The sequence below is a fragment of the Montipora capricornis genome, chromosome 10, assembly GCF_036669925.1.
Source record: "Montipora capricornis isolate CH-2021 chromosome 10, ASM3666992v2, whole genome shotgun sequence".
In the NCBI taxonomy this organism is placed as follows: Eukaryota; Metazoa; Cnidaria; class Anthozoa; order Scleractinia; family Acroporidae; genus Montipora; species Montipora capricornis.
In genome coordinates, this window is record NC_090892.1 from 46,722,735 (window position 1) to 46,737,734 (window position 15,000).

The 15,000-nt window shown below is 38.6% G+C and overlaps 3 protein-coding genes and 1 pseudogene across 4 annotated transcripts in view; 3 read left to right on the forward strand and 1 right to left on the reverse strand.

Annotated features, from left to right (window-relative positions):
- Positions 1–68, forward strand: part of LOC138019669 (uncharacterized) — a 2,960-nt gene extending 2,892 nt beyond the window's left edge. Inside the window, exon 3 of the mRNA XM_068866524.1 lies at positions 1–68. This exon is cut by the window's left edge and continues 394 nt beyond it. The gene's annotated coding sequence lies outside the window, so the exon portion shown is untranslated.
- Positions 69–962: 894 nt separating this feature from the next.
- On the reverse strand, positions 963–7,968 carry LOC138022118 (uncharacterized; annotated as a pseudogene).
- LOC138022117 (GPI mannosyltransferase 1-like) lies at positions 7,919–11,536 on the forward strand. Of its 2 annotated transcripts, none has more exons than XM_068869145.1 (4): positions 7,919–8,746; positions 9,848–10,106; positions 10,928–10,967; positions 11,366–11,536. In XM_068869145.1, exons 1-3 carry the CDS (start codon positions 8,010–8,012, stop codon positions 10,961–10,963), a joined length of 1,032 nt encoding a protein of 343 aa, XP_068725246.1. In that variant the 5' UTR covers positions 7,919–8,009; the 3' UTR covers positions 10,964–10,967; positions 11,366–11,536. The 2 variants fall into 2 exon arrangements, with proteins under 2 accessions (XP_068725246.1, XP_068725245.1); XM_068869144.1 differs by having other exon boundaries at positions 7,922–8,746; positions 10,866–10,967.
- A 3-nt stretch (positions 11,537–11,539) lies between these two features.
- The window catches only part of LOC138020929 (regulator of G-protein signaling protein-like), a gene marked incomplete at its 5' end in the record, with an annotated part of 45,365 nt that continues 41,904 nt past the window's right edge, over positions 11,540–15,000 (forward strand). The window contains 4 exons of the mRNA XM_068867819.1: positions 11,540–11,591; positions 12,088–12,170; positions 12,694–12,771; positions 12,940–13,063. Coding sequence (XP_068723920.1) covers positions 11,540–11,591; positions 12,088–12,170; positions 12,694–12,771; positions 12,940–13,063 — 337 coding nt within the window. The remainder of the gene's footprint in view (positions 11,592–12,087; positions 12,171–12,693; positions 12,772–12,939; positions 13,064–15,000) is intronic.

A 15,000-nucleotide genomic window follows, 5' to 3' on the forward strand; every position in this document is an offset into this window, starting at 1 on the left:
TGTGTTTCAATGTAATCGTATCTGTATTAAGAGAGGCGGTAAGAAATAAAGGGGAAATATTATCTTATTGGTTCAGTTGGCTTAGGACTGACGACCGTTTACTTGTGTCTAGGGTGGCAGGTAAAGAGATCAGTACAGGCTAAAACTTCATAAACTTCATGAAGTGTCCCGTTTGGTTGTAAGCTTCAACTTACAACAAAATAGTTATTTTTATTATTTGTGTGATTTTTAAAGCTCATGTTTCGTAACTTCTTACGTCTACTTGAGAGGCCAATGTACGGCCCCTGTATTTCTAGACACGAGTGGTATCAACGTCACGGTTATGGAGAAGTCTGAAGACAATCTTTGCAAGTTGTACTTCAATAGCATTTTGAAAGCTTTGAATTTTTTTTCAAATTAACTGTAAGAAGGCCAAACGCTACTGTTAAAATATTGTATAAAATCCAAGCCATCATCAAGGAGAAGACAAATATTCCTTATGATGTCGTAGATCGGCGAAAAAAGATAATTAGTATAGTACGAGCACTGTCATTGGTCAATAGCTGTGTTTAGATTAAGAGTTAAGATTTTGTAAACATGGCTGTGACATCACATGAATTTTTATTGGTTGTGTGTTGTCAGACGCGCGTTTTGATTGGCTGGTAGGAAATATGAGCGTGTATCGAGAAATATTGTATAAAAGCAATAGAGGACTTTTTCCGTGTTTACATAGCCTCATCTAAACACTCGGGGAGTAGGGACATCATAAGGAACATTTGTGTTATCCTTAATGATGAATCTCGTATCCTCAATCCAGGACACATGATGACACTCAGTGACCATGAATCAAGATTTTGAATTAAACATCAACTGAATTCTCCCTTACTAAAAAGATAAATGAAAAACCATGCAGAGCAGAACCCCACATGATTTTTCTTCGTTGATCGAAAAGTGCACGCCGGTTGTATGGATCCAAATGGATGTCATAGCACCATTATCTTTTAATGTGTCTGCCTATAGGCTTCACAAGCTTCATGCTTAAAATATCACCGCGTAAAAATATAGGCTTACCAGGTCCACACGTTCGTCGCTCTAACATATCTCAAAAGGATATTGTACACTTGCTGACAATTACACGTGCTGTGGAACAGATGTTTAGTGCCAAAAAGCTCAAAACTCAACTGCAATCAGTTCTACGAAATTTTGTTTATTAAAATTATCGCAAAATTTATCCAGAATAAGAAAATATAATAAAACTATAGATTACTTTCAGGGTGATTTAAGACCAAAACCGGCAACGCAACAAACTATAGTACAGTTCCGTAAAATGGTAAAAACACCAAAAAATACTTGGCTCCAAATCATACAATTAAACCTAACAGGTGTTATCGGAAAATACTTTGTCACATAAAACTCAGAACGCCAGTCGCAAACGAGGAAATATTGCCGTTTGAAATAAGAGAACGAGGAACGATGCCGACAAAGAAAAATGTTTTCAAAAAGTTTAGAAACATTTTCCAGATCTACGAATTCTTGACTCCGCAAAAATTGTTGGCAACAACTATTTCGACTTGACGCAAACGGGGAAATAACGTTCCCGCAACAATGATTCCTCGTTTTCGTGGGTGTTTACCGTTTTACAGTTTTCCGTTGTTTAATGGCAACGAGTGAACGCGATGAACGTGAATTAATGGCTTAAGCCAGCACTCCTAAAGTGGTGAATAAGATATTCAAAGAGTTGCAAGACGCAAGCTGAAGCTGTTTGCGTTTTCTGCATCTTGCTTGCGTTCTATAAAGCCCCCAACAAGATAAAAGTTTGCGTGAAACAGTTAAAATTATTTGAAATTACGGGCCGGATTTGTGACGGGGTTACTTTGTGCCTAAAAAGAAATAGAACAGACTCACCAACAGAAGAAAACATTAACAGAATTCTTCTTGCACTTGACTATGATTCGGTAGCAATGTAGTTCTGTGTTCTCTTGGCGCCCAAAGTTTTTTACGAGCCTTCCCGCACCAGTCAAATGTTTTACTGCGCTTAATGAACGTCTAGTTATTTCCGGTACTTGGCAAGCGCTTCACGTTTTCCCGCCCTTTGCGCTGGTACATTTCCTTCGGGTCGGTGCCGGCCAGATGTTTCCCGCGCAATTTGGGGCTGACACAATTTCTTCACACTGACAACATGCCTCCTGCAACATACTTTCGCGCGCTTAACATCAGTTGCATGTTTTCCCGCGCTTGATTGAGGTTAGATGACTTGTTTTCCCGCCCTTGATCACTCCTGTCATGTTATTCCACGTTTGGCACCAATTCCCGAATTTTTCCAGCAGTAAACTTTGTTGGTTGCTACGAACCGGTTGTCATTTTCCTTTTCGAATAGACGTAAGATGGTTTTACCAACAACAATTAAAACAAAAAGACTTGTCACATGATCCCTGCCCTTTACAAGGAGAAACAAAAACCTGTGGCGAGGTTTTGAAAGTCTCGGCAGAAGGACTCCTAACGGGAGACAAAAGTTTCATCTGCGAAGAGAATCCTTCAATTCCTAACTTCTTAACATTGTTTCCTTTCACTGGAGTAGACTCTCTGCCCTGCCAGGTTGAAGACTGCGAACCCTGAACTCGATTGCTAAGCAACGATGGGCTTCTCCTTGGTTGTTTCCTTGGTAACGAGTCCAAGGAATCCGAGACGAAGCTTTCTCGTGCTCTTTTCTTTACGCTAGTAGGCGGCGACCTATCAGAAGGAATATGTGCACGCCCAGGATTCGCACGGAGAGCAATTCTGTTTCCACTTTGACAACTGGAATACAACTGAGCTGTTCTCAAACGTTTCGCCTCCCGGCCTATCTTACAGAACAATTGGCTGGTTTGTCGAGTAGATGATACCTTCTCTTTTTCAATACGACCTCCAGAGGAATTTCTCAACTCTGAAACTTCAGATCTACGATGTCCTCTGCTATTGATATTAGCCTCAGTACCTTCACGATCACTTGTCTTACGCGCACTGATCATGCGCAAAGATGTTGAAATCATTTGGGAAGTGCTTGCAACTTGATCCACGCATGACTTTACATACCCGCCCCTTTTTGAAGAAATTTCTCGCACGTCTTGTGATAAGTCTTTTAATTTATCGTTCCCTAAGGGCGTCTTTTTTAGATCCTCAAAAACTTCATCCGATTCTTCAGAGCATTCAGTCCTGAAGACTTGACATTTCCCACGACGATCGTTGTGGTATTCGAAATTTACCACCTTCGTTCCGCCAGATTTAGTTGAGAAGACACCATCGTTTACTCTTAACACCTTTGACGATTTCCGTGGGCGCACACTTACAGGTGACTGTGATAACATCTCAAGAGGCACAAGGCCCTGACCAGAGGCTATTGTCCGGTTCCGTGATAAAGTAGTTTGTGATTCAACAACAGGCGAGCTACTGTGTGGATCTAAAGCGCATCCGTCCAAATTTTTGCTTGGGTGTAACTGTGACTACCTCCGCGGGCGTAAACTTCTAAGCGACTGTGATCGGGGTCGAGGAGAAACTAGAGAACAAGCAGAGGATGTTGCCGCGTCATTTGAGAAAGCAGTATTTTCATCAGAACCAACTGAAGCGATCCTAACAAAGTTTCTCTCGAGATTTTCCCCAGGGAGAGCACTCACCCCTGAAGAAGTCAACTGACATAGGGTGACACTTCTCTTTCTTGAAGGTTGAGACTTCACATCACTTTTGTCAAAGCAACAGATTTGAGCAGATCTTGGATGCTGTCGCCTAACAATGACACGCGACTCGTCAGATCTCGATTTTAGAGCTTGATATTTCCTGTTGTGTTTAATATCAAAACTCTGTCTGTTCAACACAAAGCTCTTTTCATCACGTTCAAAATTAGAGATTTGGAGAGTTTTTGGTGGAGAGGAATCTGAGGTTAGTCTCACTGATTGTCGCTGAACAAAGGGGGATGACTTGTTCAAACTTAAGTTAGGAGGTTGAAAATTCTCCAAATCAGGAACCTTGTTACCCTTGTTGTTACTGTCAAAACCCTTTTCATCAATTACAGAGGTATTAACATCACTGACATTGCTTTTAAACATTTTGTCAACATGAGTACAACAAAGGTCTTCAACAGATTTGCTCGACGCAAAAATCTTTCCATCAACTGGGCATGCCATTTCCTCTGAACAAAGCTTTGAAGATCTCAACCATGTCTTCCGTGTGATTTCAGCCAAAGCAAGAGCAATCTTATTTCGAGAGCACAAAACAGCTTGAACAAGATCTTTGTCAGTATCAGAACCAACCGAGAGAAATTCACTTGACAGCATTGCATCCCGTCTTGTATCCAATGAAGAAAATGGAGACGCAGAAGAAACCTGTTTGTCACATGCATTAGATAACCCCAGTGGTCTTGATGATACATACCCTTCATCACTGTAAATAAGATATGTTGCATCACAGGTACGGTTCTTCAAATCCTTGCCCTTTTGCTCTTGCATATCACTAAAGGGAAGGGTTGCAATGTTGGTCAGACTTGAACTGGCTTTAACTTGCAATTTCTCTGCTGTGGCGGCATCATGCATTATAAAACTTCCTTGATGATCTCTCCTCTTTTGGTCTGCAGTAGAATTTATGGTGGTGTGCTGCGCCCCAATAAAAGTTTCATTTTTTGCAAGTGTTGAGCCAAGGCCGACCACAGAGGTGTCATCAGAAAGGTCGTGCCGCACATTTGGGCCACTTTTATCAGATTCCCATCCATCGTCGTCATCATTTTCATCTTCGATGTCGTCTGCAGAGCTGCTTTCACCCTCGTCACTATCAATGCCCGCAATTCTTCCTAAAGGGGTTAAAATTTTATGACTTTAGATTTACAAAACCATAGTTCCTAGTACTGATTGACAGCTAATTCAAAAGTTTGAGCTTCTGATGCTAAAAAAAGACATTTCTGAAAGTTCTCTCCGGAAGGCTGATTCAGACACAACTACAGCTGTAGGGCAAACAAGATAACATCTTCACACTCTTAAAAGTGATCAAGTTAAAGTTTACTTGACTAGATTCCAAGTTTGACAAACACGGAATTTATAAAATCTCACAAACCACGTTCAATATTGACTTATTTTAACATTTTCATAACCAAGTGAGATGATGACAGGAAACACAAAATTTACTGTTACCCTGAAGAGATACATGTATGACCAGAGATGCATGTGATTTTGATAAGCATCACAAAGTGTTCTCAGAAATGCATGTGATTTTGATAAGCGTCACAAAGTGTTCTCTTTTTTTTTTTTTTTTTTTTTTAATTTTTTAATACTATACCAACTTGCAATTACAATACATACACTGCTTACAATAATAAGAATACATGCCATACAGACTCCACTTACAGCATTACCTAACGATAAAACTAACAGTCATCCTTGTCTTCTTACATACAATACTAACAATACAACCCATAAAAGCTCTACATTACAATGCTAATTGACAGGAAGAAGGAAAAAAAAAAAAAAAAAAAAAAAAAAAAAAAAAAAAAAAACAAGAAAACTCAGCTCGCACGGTCTTCATAGTATCAATAGTTATAAAATACCTGGTATTAATTCAAAAGGTGGGCCCAAGTAGATTGAAAATGGTTGAATGTTTTGTTTTCAAGAGAGACTTCTCTTAAAATGTTCAGTTTGTTCTAAGCCGAGAAAGAAAGCTGTCAAAATCCAACTTGTTATTTCGTACGCTGTTCTCTAAGCCTTCTCCCTGACTTTATTCTGTTCTTCAAGTAAGAATATACAGCTGAATTTCCCCTGACTGAAAATAGGGAGCTTATATGCATGCAGGTTTTTTCTAAGTGGATGGCAACCAGAAGAGAACATTTTGAGTGCCAAGACAGTGGTGTCTCCCAGATTTTTATACCAATCATCTCTAATGGAGAAAAGGTACTTAACAATGTAAATGTGGCTGTGTGAAGACAAGTTAAAAGGGAAAACAGGTCACTTCCGGTTGCCGTCCACGTCTCAAAAATGTGCATGCTTTAACACTTACCATATTGCTGGAAAAAGGCAGTAAACGCTTAGACTGAACAAGACACTCTGTGTTGGATATCAAAATTCGGCATGCATCCAATTACACGCATTTCTGGACATAACACCTTAAATGCAACAATTTTCCAGTTCTGAGGTACTATTACCCATTCCTTAACTGCTGGACATTATCATATCTTCATATACATGTGGAATAGGACCTCAGGACTTTTTTCCAAAGGGAATTTTACTGGTTTGTGGCCAAATACTTATGGGGGAATAATGCCTGCAATAATATTAGGTGGGTTTCTTCATGATACTTCATATTTTTTGTTTGGTTATTTTTGTGTGCTTTCTGAATATTGTATTAATTATGTATTTCGTTACCTAGGTTTACAAATTGTTCACTCATAACGCCCTCCATAATTTAATGTTTAGTCAGTCATATGCAGTTTACAGTTACAAAATACTATATTTTTGATAAATCAAGGACTCTCAAAGGAATTTATGCAAAGTCAGAACTGTGTTCACGAATGGCAAAAATTATTTGATCTACAACATCCATATTACCTTCATCCAGAAATTCACTGAGGTAGAAGCCATATGAGTCTTTTACTTTATACTGAGAGAAAGAAAAACAAGACCTGTATTAAAAATACCCGTAAATGTCTATGGAAGCTTTGTATTTCCAAGTCAGTGACATAAGCTTAGGCACAAGAAATACTGCTTCACGTTCATGTTATAATTTGCACTGTTTTAAATCCTCGGAGATATTGAGTTCTCAAGAACTGACAGCCATGAATATTGCAAACATTAAACACTACATAGGTTCACTAAGGGATGGACCATTAGAAATAATTGGAGAGGGAAGGAGGGGGGGAGGGGAGGGGGTGACAAAAATATTTCAAAAAAATTCCTGGAAACACAAATTGCCCTTAAAAATATCCTACAAGCAGTTTTGTCCAAAGAAAAAATCCTAAAATCCTAAAGACTAACCCTAAAACCTAGAAAAACATTTCTGTATGGATTTTTTTTACCCCTTCTACCACAGTACGAGTTATGCAAACCCTCGACATAGATGTCTCTAATTTTCCCAACTCCCCCTCGTGTTTAGATGAGGCTATGGAAACATGGAAAACATTCTCTATTGATTAATTATTACAACTTGAAAACACAAGTAAATACTTTTTATGAAAAGGAAGAAAGACTCAAGTTTGTTCATGTTAAGACTATGCCTTCATTAGTGCATGACTCTGACTCTAGGTCCTGACAACAAAATCATAATGCACGGTGTTGCATTCTAAATTTGATTGTGTAGATTTGCTTGCTATGTTATAACAGGACCTTTTGCAATATTTACGCTCCCATGGGGTTCAATTTAATTTTTTACAATGACTGCAAAATTCTCGTGTGCTCATTGGCTAATTTTTATTGTCAGTAAGAGGACAGACACATGAATTTATAATTTATGTGACAATGAATTTTGTGATAACATTGTCAAAGTAGTCTGCAGATCCACTCGGCTATCGCCTCGTGGATCCACAGCTACTTTGACAATGTTATGACAAAATTCACGATCAATAAGAGGACAGACGCATGAAAAACTGACATCAATTTGTTAATTTGATTAGCAATGTCATCCTGCTCCCCACCGGATACTGACACCAGTATATAATCGACGAACCTTCGTTGTGCCAATTTGCTGGATGAAAACCTAGTTTGATGACTTCAATTGTTTTAAAATCCAAAAAAGACTAAAAGGCTTTTCTCACTTCCAGGAAAGATACACCAAGTTGGCCATTTGGAAAGATTTTGGCGGGAAACGAATACTGCGTTTACACAAGCGTGAAAATCCAACAAAGTTACCGTAGTCCTAGACAAACTACGTAGCACGTTTCCTTATATCCTTGAAATCGTGAGAATTACCTTCTCATAAATGGCTTCCATATCGGACTGAAACGCGGCAGCGACGGATTGACTAGCGAAAACTGACATGTTGAATTTTTCATACGATGCAGGCTTGGATACCAAGCGTACAATATGGCGGACGTAAATAGTGTCTTGAAAAGCATCGAATTTTCTTGTTTTCTTGCTTTACTGTTGAGGATTTGTCTGATAATATACGGAGAATGGCATGATAAAAACATGTTTGTTAAGTATACTGACATAGATTACCATGTCTTCACTGATGCGGCTCGACACGTCGTGGAGGGCGACTCGCCTTATTTGAGACCAACGTATCGTTACACACCTCTTCTTTCTCTTCTCCTGACTCCAAATATCTCATTGCACATGTGTTTTGGAAAAGTACTATTTGTTCTTTTCGATGTGCTAGCAGGATATTTATTGTACAAAATCATTTGTGTACGAGGCTGTTCTTATCACAGAGCTGTTAGTTTTTCTTGGATGTGGCTGTTCAACCCTGTGGCGTGTACCGTCTCTTCTCGCGGAAATGCTGAGGCTGTCATGGCCACCTTAGTACTCGCAACCATATACTTCGTCGTCGTTAAAAACATCCCGATGTCGGCTGTATTTTTCGCTCTTTCTGTACATTTCAAGATCTTTCCGATAATTTATGGTTTGCCGCTTGTTCTGTTGGCAGGCAGTGATTTGTATATTAACTCTTCGAAATCATGTGTCCACGAGACTAAACCTAAACCTGGATTTCGTGACTTTTTATGTCAAACTACTACATTTATTCTCCATCCTGAAAGGTTAAAGTTCTTTATGATTTCAGCGGTGACCTTTCTGGGATTAAGTGGAGTCATGTATAAAAGGTGAAACTAGACCTTACAATTTAATATATGCATTACCATGCCTGGAAAGTACAACACACTCAATTGGTCAGCTCATTTTGTGAAGCAGTGTGCAGCATAATTGCACTGTGATGAAATCAAGTTCTGTTTTCATCAGGGCTTCTTGCAAGTTACTCATTTTTATTTGAAGGTCATTCTAATACACTCTTTTTTATATAAGAATGTTGTTTTTCTGGCCCAGGCTGAATATTCTTATTTTTCTGCCGATTTTAGGCGGAAATTATTCTTTTATTATTCTTAAATTATAGCTTATGACATTTCCGTTTTAGAATTTACTGGGGTATAAATTACAAGTGTTTGATATCTAGATCTGTTTTCGCTAGGTTTTGTTATTTAAAAAAGAAATAATTTGTCATAATGCTTTTTTGCGGTTTAGTTTATGTCTTTTGTGCTGAATACTGTACATATGTATTACATGTACTGTTCATCGAACTATCATTAATGTTCAACATTTTGCTATAGCTAGTGCAGGTTTCTTCATTTTGTTGGCTAGTTTCGCTGTTCAAAGAAAGGAATAATTTTATATGGTTAAGTTAAAAACATAAAATTGTATTGTATTTACAGATGTTTCAACACACAAAATTATATCTACCGGTATCCTTTTCAAAATCTCAGCCTCTGCTTTATTCTTAAAATATTCTTAAAATTTCACAAATTTCAGCCTTGATATTCTTATAAAATATATTCTTATAAAAAAAAGAGTGTATCACACATTTTACAGACTTCTGGATACCTGGCCACATCTTTGCAAAACATCTTATTTATTTATTTATTTATTTATTTATTTATTCATTTATTACAATTTTATGGCATGCAAAAAAAAACCGAGGCCAAGGGATAAAATGCAAGAGAGTCAAAGATCCCATATTAAAGCCATATTAAAGGACAGTGGCAAGTAATAAATGAGTTGAAGTGACTGGGTGTCCTCCAAGGAGAGACAAGACGGAGTGAGAAGACATTTTTCAAGAGTTTGATTAATAAATTTTTAAGCTTTGCTCAACCAATGGTCCTTTTTAGAACCTTTAACTTTTTCCTAAGAATCTTTTTTTCGTCTATTTATAGGTACGGTTTTGAATTCCTAGAGCATACATACTTGTATCATGTAACAAGGCAGGATGTAAAACATAACTTTTCAGTGTATTTCTACATGTTGTACCTTGTGGAAGGTTCCACTTGGTCATCTGCACTGGGCTTGGTGTCATTCATCCCTCAGCTGCTGCTTACAGTCACTTTTGGTGTTCTTTATTATCGCGATATCTCATTCTGCTGTTTTGTGCAAACCTTTGCATTTGTCACCTTCAACAAAGTCTGTACATCACAGGTAAATATTCTGTAAGGTAAAGGTAAAGTCTCTGTTACGAGCCTAGGAAGGCCCATCAGGCCGGCGCTTATCTCCGGTTTGCGTAGCATGAAGCGACTGGGAGTATTTATACTCCCCCCTGGATGGGATGCTAGTCCATCGCAGGGTTACCCCCAGCATTAAGCCGGTACCCATTGATACACCTGGTGCTGGGTGGAGAGAGGCACCATGAGAGTAAAGCGTCTTGCCCAAGAACACAACACAATGTCCCCGGCCAGGCCCCGAACCTGGACCACTCGATCCGGAGTCAAGCCCACTAACCACGAGGCCACCATGCCTCCCAATAATTCAGTAGATATAGATTACTTACACTTGTGATGTAGAATTTGAGATACGTTTTACAGTAAGGGTGTCCACAGGGAATTAAAACGAGTCTAGGGAGGGTCAGCATCAGTAGGTGGGGGCTATATCTTTTTCAAAGTCTGTCCCTCTATTCCACATGTGAGATCTTCAACTTTGTTGAGTTTTTGACCCTAGGCCCTTACACTACGAACACACATACTTCCGGCGGTGGTTTCTCTCCCCAACCGCCGGAAATACGTTTGCGTTCATAGGCTACTAGACCCTGTGCTTATCTCAAACACTGGTGATATGTTATTGAATATTCTGTGGTACTCAGCCTATACTGCAAGTGTCAGTTCTGTGTGCCTTCATCCACCCATGCAGTCAATGACCTTCACAACACAGGGAACCTAAATTTTTGGCTTTTTCCTTGTGTAGTATTTTCTGTGGTATTTGTGTCTTTTGCCTCTGATCCTGGATTCTGTAAACATGACATTTAGGAGGGCAATGGTTCTAGCAGCAGGATGGTTTGTTAGTCAGGTAATGCTGGTTACTTTAGCAATACTTATTTTTAATTGTCAATACTAATATTAAGTTTGTAAGGCAAGTTTTAAAGATCACATCTCACATGTACCATATCCAAAAACGGATAGTCATCAAAACCGTGCAAAAATCAGCTATATTTGCACAATGTCAAGTTTAATCATAGCAATAAACAACATTATTCATTAAAAAATATCTCTGTTTTCACATTTCTTTTGTTCAGCAAATTACATTAATGATGAGGAATTTCCAATACTATTGAACTATCTTGCTGTCTGTAAGAGTACTACTCAGTATTTTTCATTGATTGCCTGACTACCTTTGTGTCAAAAAATTTTTCTGAAAACTTCAGACTTGATATTGAATTAGCTAAGTTTTTGTTCTTCAATTTTTAGGGCCTATGGCTTACCTCTGCATACTATTTGGAGTTTGAGGGAATGAACACCTTTGCATTTGTTTGGGCTGCTAGTGTTGTTTTCTTCATTGTCAATATTGTGATTTTATGTCAATTAATTGGACATTACAATCAAGCGCTAATAAAGAAACAAGAATGAAATACATTTTAAGGCTGTAATTCGAGTGCTTATCAGTTCGTCCATCTTTTGAAAACACAGAAGTCAGGTGAGCTAACGCATGTTCTGTCAAAAAATATATTCAGTTAATTTTTATACAAATGCCTACAATTTTGTAGGGTATATTTGTCGACATTCTCAAGAACGAAGGAGCCAACAAACGTCAATGAATACAATTTGGTGTTGGAAATTTTCTTTTTTTTTTTTAATATGAGTAGTTTATAATCGGCCTGTGGGTATTATGGTACTACGTTGCGCTATCATTTTCGTTGCAAAACACCTCTGAGCACGCGCATGACGTGTACATTTACGCCCATTGTTGCGTCGCGCGCCAAAATTTTGCGAATGGCAACTTGAAACAAAGCACAATGGGCCAATGAAGTTCAGGAAATACTCTGCCTGAAGTGGGCGACGACATGTGCGATTGTATTGACGTGGAATCTATTCGAGGTACGAATAACTGTTTGAACTTATAGATTTGTCTTTCATTTTGTGTGGATGTTATCTGGCACAATAAAGTTATGCCGTTTTTTTTTTGTTCTCAGATGTCCCAAGTAAAGAGCTGTTTGAAAAGCTTTTGAGTGATTCCATCTTTGTCGACTACTTAAACACGTTTCTCTCTCTGCCGGTACGTCAGTGTTCTGTGACTAAGTAATCTTTTTCAATGATTTCTCTAAAAAATCTCTAGTTTTGAAAACCGCAAGGATAGCTCGTTTACAATTGGCCACTTCCGCGGCAAGATGCGCTTGTGTGTCGCTTTTTGCTAAGCATGGAATTTTGGTCCTGTTCTTTAGGAAACAACAGTTTAAGGCCGGCCGGTTTTGTGTTCTAGTATTGATTATCTTTCTTCAAACGGTATTAATTATAAACCAGGCGAGAACGGTTGAAAAGGCGTGCTTAGCCTGTCTGCGATCTTCCCTCGACTTGTTAAGCCTGTTAATGCGGAAAAATCTGGAAATGAGTCTTTCTTGGGCACTTTCTGTGGAAACAAAAATTCAGAGATTTAAAGTGCCAAATTGAATGGAACGGGAAAAGTGCCGAGAGATTTTCAGGAAAGCGGAAAGTTTGTTTGAATCACACTCATGACTAAGTGTTTGTTATTCTTTCAAGCTCTACACAGTCATAGTGATTTCTCTTCCCATTCCATACAGGTGTTTGGTAAACGATTCTGCTATAACAGGGAAGCTGACAACTTTAGCATTGAGCCCTCTCCTCCACGGACGTGTTATGTGAGTCAGTCGAACCGTTTCAGACTTTTCTTCTGACTGTTTTTAAATGTGTTGTGAAACGATCGCCATTCCTGGTGAAGTGGGTGAAGAAGGGTCACTGTCTTGCATGTCTGTGTATGAGACGGTTGAAAGTGGATAATTTTGCATTTTTTCTTCGTTTATACGCAGCATTTGTCGCGTTATCGTGTAAAAGAATGGGTCAGAAAGGAAAGGTTGAAGTTCTTTTGGAAAACTGACTTGTTTCTTGAATATCTGTTATGCAATCACCTTCAGGAAGCCGCCGAGTCGTCAAGTAAGATGTTTCCTTTCAACCGTTTTTTCCAGTCAACGTCAGAGTACCATTATTTCACCATAATCCTTCATTATTATAAAAATAAAAAAAACTTAAAAAGTATATTATTTCACCATAATCCTCCTCCTTTATAGTCGGCGCAAGAGAGATTCATCCGCATTAGTTTATAAAAAAAAGCTACTTGAAATTAGAGTTGTTGTAATAAGTGTCCCGTTCGGCCTGAAAATTCACGCACTGGCACAGTCACTTTTTTACTTTTTTTTCTAGTACCCGGCAAATAACCTGACGGTCATCTTAACCTGGCGGTCATCTTAACAAATTGATGTCAGTTTTTCATGCGTCTGTCCTGTTATTGATCATGAATTGCGTCATAACATTGTCAAAGTAGCTGTGGATCCACGAGGCGATAGGCGAGGCATGAAAAACTGACAGCAATTTGTTTTTTACGATAACAAAAAAGCAGAGGGCTCAAAATTAAGTCAAAACACGAGACGAAAGCGAGACAAAAATGCCAGAAACTTCAATCTGACGCGAGCAATATCGCGTAATTATCGCTTATTGACAATAAAAATTGGCCAATGAGCGCGCGAGAATTTTTGCAGTCATTGTAAAAAATTGTCTTGTCCTTTACTATAATCGCACTCAGCTCAAGAGTTTTGTGAACAGTTAGCGAGCAGAATAGGCCTTTTTGGTTGTTTGAACCCTTGAAATTAAAGAACGCTCGTGAAATGTCTACGTGTCGAGATCCATAGATCAGATAGATACCCAACGGCATTTCTATGCAATTACCAAGTTGGGTAGTGTTTGGAGAGATTCTTTTTTCGATGATGATTCGACGATACTCGGGAGAAATCGAGGTGCACCCATCGTGAGTCCAATCTTCAACTTTCGATTACTATTTCGAATGCTTTGCTACTGACCTACAGGAAAGTCGTGGAAGGTAGGCCTTTCAGCTAGGGTTTGGTGACACCTCTGCAGTATCTGTCCCAATTTTTTCAGCTATGTGAGTAACAGCAAACTATTAAAGAGATTTGAATCTCATACGCCGAATCCACGGGTCGATTTTATCTATCCGCTGATGTTTGTTCGCTCAAGCGATGATTACATTAATCTTTAATAAAGTTGACCATGGTACGAAAATTCCAGGAAGCATATCTCTTAAAAACAACTTCGACAATTAGTGGTGAAAATCTTTTTTTTTTTTGCTTTTTTTGACTCGTGAATACGCGATTAGCAAAAACTGGTCAGCGGTTAACGGGGACCGAAGTTACTCTATGGATGCATCATGTGTTAGTTTTTCCAAAATAGACGGTACTGGTGCAGAATCTTATATCAGTTTGAATTTTTCTTGTACTTGTACTAGATTAAAATTTTCATAACTGTATTAGGAGTTGTATCGGTATCATATGAACTAATATAGCCAGAAAGGCACGTAGTTCGATGCACGACGATTTTGATAATCTCCCCTGCTCTCCACCACAACTGTCTTGAATACAGACAATCAACATCACAAACTGTCGTCCAAACTCCAGTCCTCAAGTTAAGTCGCATCCACACGAGTAATTTTTATGTGACAATTTTTCTGTGGCAAATGTATTTGCACGTGGGCATGGCACAAGCAATGATATGTTAAGGACGGTGCCTATTAATTAATAGGTATTTTTGCGCTGTTTACTGAATATGCAGGAAAAGCAGATCTTAACAAGTGTTATTGAAATCCAAAAAGAAAATGGGGGGTAACCACGCATTTTTCGAAGATAATTAATCAACAATATTTTTAAAGAGCTTTAAAATACAAAGCAATGTATGGCGTTCTTTTCCAAATTGAAGCTTAATTATCTCTGAAAAATGCGTTGTTACCCTTAATTTTCTTTTTGGATACCAAGATCACTTGCTAAGTTCTGCTTTCTCGGCATAGTTTTAAACCGCGCAAAAAC